A 3420-nucleotide genomic window follows, 5' to 3' on the forward strand; every position below is an offset into this window, starting at 1 on the left:
ATGTTTTTCTTTCTTTTTTCACTAATTATTCACTAATTTTCTACTAATCTACTAACAATTGGAGTGATTTATATGTATGTATGCCTAATTATAGGCTTAAGCATCACTCTTTTGATAAGAAATTGCAAAAAATTTGAGTGAAATCGAGTGATTTTTGAGTGTGTAGTTATGGATTTTTTTCTAATTAGGCTCTCTAATTACTGTGTAATCACACGTGATTTTTGTGTTACACATAGCTAAATCATTGATTTGAAGTGTGATTATCATTCTTATGTGTTTAATTTGATTGAAAATGATGCTACACATGAGATTTTGTGCTTGATCGATTGTAGGTGAATTGCGGTTAAGCGGTTGCTAGTACACACACATGTGTGTAGGCGTCAATTGGAGTGGAAAATCGACGCAATGCTTATGTTATTCTGAGTGCATTAACCATTCATTTGTTGATTTGATTTGCAAGTTTGATTAAAGATAAATTTCACAAAAAATTAGTACAAATCTAAGTGCAATTAGTGTGCCTATGTGTAGGCAAAGTGCACATTTTTTACTGCAAATTATGGTTTAATTGGTGCCAATTGGGTTCATAAAAAGCATTGGATTGCTTGATGTTGTTATGATGATTATGGATCAATTTTTTCATTGCTAAAATTGCATCAAAATGTTGCCTAATTTTTGCTAGAGTGTGTGTGCATTGATTAGCGATTAGTGATCGATTATGCTTGTGTGTGTACACTTAATTGGGCTTGTAATTGATTGCAAATTGATGTGAAATTGGTTGAATTGCAAAGTTCAAAGTGTGCTGATCAATTGTATATGCTTAATTTTGCTTAATTTTATTGCTAATTATGCTAATGTTTAGTCAAAATTAAGCAAAAATCGACCTAATCTGGATGCAAAATGCATAGAAATTTGATTTTGGGTGTAACTTTGAAGTGTTAATTGCAAAAAATTCCTTACAAAATTGAGTGTGTATGCACTTCACGACCTATTGTTAGTTTTGCACGCGCATACGCCTCACTTCTTGTAACAGTGTGTGCACTTACTTGATTTAGGTGTGTGTGCACTTACTTAAATTGAATGTGTGTGTACATGCATTCACTCGATTTAGGTGTTTGTGCACTTACTTGATTTAGGTGTGTGTGCATCATTTAAGAGGGGTGTGTACCATCCTCAATTTGGGTGTGTGTAAAGTGTAATGCACAAGCAAACAAAGGGGGTGGGGGGTCAAGCACATGTGCATGCTTGTTTTTAGGTGTGTGGAAAGGGAGTAAAGTCAACAAAAGACAAGGCATGTGAGAAAAGAATCTAGGTGAGAGAAAGAGAAACAAAGTCAACAAAGATAATAAAAAGAGTGTGTGCATAAGCGTCCGAATTTTAAAAAACCCAAAAATAAATAAAAAATAAAATTAAATAGAGTCTCTTTTTTTGTAGGCGTCCCATCCATGTGCGCATCTAGTCGGCCTCTTTCAGACCCTGTATTACGAGGATCTCTCTCTCTTATACTTTCTCTTATATACCTCATTCACGTGCGCATTTATGCACGACTAGACACAGAGAGTACATATGTCCGGAGAGTCGTTTGCTTGATTTGCTTACTTGTTTGACATGGCACACTGTAGGATTTAGTGGACTCTCGACACATTGACATCATTGTGATGTGATTTATGCATGATTGACTATAGGTCACCCGTGTGACAGTTTCATTTGATCACACCATTCACATCACGATCTTGCCATACACTTATTATATTGCTTGCTATTCCTTGAGAGATATAGATCAGTCATAGTGAGCTTCCACATGATCATAGAGTATTTCCACTCTCTAGATTGATGACGATCATGGCCCTGAGAGGTTCCGATTTGGTGTTGCTATGGTTAGTAGGAGAGTACGAGAGACATTTATGTTATCGAGATCGATATACCGATCGCTATTTTGTGAGGCTTCAGCCTCATGATCACTCTACTCATGCTTTTCAGTCAGTTAGAGCCAGAGCCCACCCCACGAGGTCTGATCATCTCATAGATTTCTTAGATGTACTCTATCGAGTACAAAATATCCATTCTAGACATGAGATCCCAGTGCCATCCCTAGAGGATGTTGCAGACACACGATACCATCCAGTGACAGTCCAGTTACGGCGTATGCATGATAGTTTTCTGTATGTTGATGATGATGCATGCATGTATTTGAGAGAGTCACAGATGCCTGTACCAGATCCTCAAATAGATTTTGGTAGATCCATGGGTAGTAGGACCTATTATGGCCTCGATGATTATAGTACCTACACGATGATTTTTGGCCTACCTTATCGACCTATCCCTAGCCCTAGATCACCTACATCTAGGGTCGGCATTGAGCTTGAGTCCACATACACAGCGAGATCACCCATTAGACCACCTCCAGGCTTTCTACCTAGACCTATTGCTCCACAGGACTCTACCGATGACCATAGATCTAGGTTGACATTGGAGATTGATGAGTCTCAAGAGCAGTTATTGAGATATCCACGCATAGAGACCGAGACGAGATTGACATTAGAGTTCTCACAGACACCACACAGAGCTAGATTCTGCATGATGAGCACTTCACAGTCTATGTTTATGATGAGATCAGATCCACCACGAGTCATCGAGATGAGAGCACCCGCCGTGAGTGCACCACACATAGAGCCATTGACTATGAGACGATTACATTGTGGACCCATGAGAGAGCATCCACAGCCTTTGGTGACGGAGCATACCATGCATTTACCTAGAGAGGCTGTTACGACCACAAAATTGAGCCATATTGATGTTTCAGGATCACATGACCATGAGAGAGTTATGTCACATGGGGCTATAGTTTCGACGAGTGACACGAGTCCTACGATGAGAGATGAGCTACACGGGTTAGCCACTACTCTGCGGACAGATAGACCTATGATAGTCTTGTGTGGTGAGAGGATGGGATTATGCATATTTCATGATCTGAGCTGATCGAGTTTCTTTCAAAAACTCAAGCGCTTTGTTCAGGATCCTCCCACACATCAGTTAGTGCGAGTTATGCCTAACCCACACATGCCATGATCTTTTAGAGACGAGTATGATGCGATGTACTTGCCGATGTTTGAGATTGACTTACAGACCATAGAGCCTTTATCATATGACGAGTCCCTAGATATGCATACTCATCCCACATTGGTAGGGTTGTATAGACTTGAGCAGACAAAGACATATGTTGACGACTGTGGACGTAGATACACACGAGAGTCTAGCACATCTAGTGAGTTATGTGAGAGAGTGACTGCCATGATTTCGTTTGATCGAGATCCTCAAGAGCGTGTATATAGAGGCACTGATCATGCCATCTATGTGTTGACTATTGGAGTGAGATACACACCTAGATCATTGATCGATCGAGCACATTGTAGCACTAGACTA

General features: G+C 39.7%; 1 protein-coding gene across 1 annotated transcript; it reads left to right on the forward strand.

Moving 5' to 3' along the window:
* Window positions 1-1839: 1839 nt before the first annotated feature.
* LOC147457351 (uncharacterized) lies at window positions 1840-2976 on the forward strand. The gene has a single exon (XM_086513309.1). It carries the CDS (start codon window positions 1840-1842, stop codon window positions 2974-2976), a length of 1137 nt encoding a protein of 378 aa, XP_086369435.1.
* The last annotated feature ends 444 nt before the right edge of the window (window positions 2977-3420 follow it).

The sequence above is a fragment of the Adiantum capillus-veneris genome, chromosome 5 (genome assembly GCF_014529385.1).
Source record: "Adiantum capillus-veneris isolate H3 chromosome 5, ASM1452938v2, whole genome shotgun sequence".
In the NCBI taxonomy this organism is placed as follows: Eukaryota; Viridiplantae; Streptophyta; class Polypodiopsida; order Polypodiales; family Pteridaceae; genus Adiantum; species Adiantum capillus-veneris.

Coding starts and splice junctions, on each gene's coding strand:
- LOC147457351 (XM_086513309.1), top strand. CDS start 1,840: ATGGCCCTGAGAGGTTCCGATTTGGTGTTGCTATGGTTAGTAGGAGAG.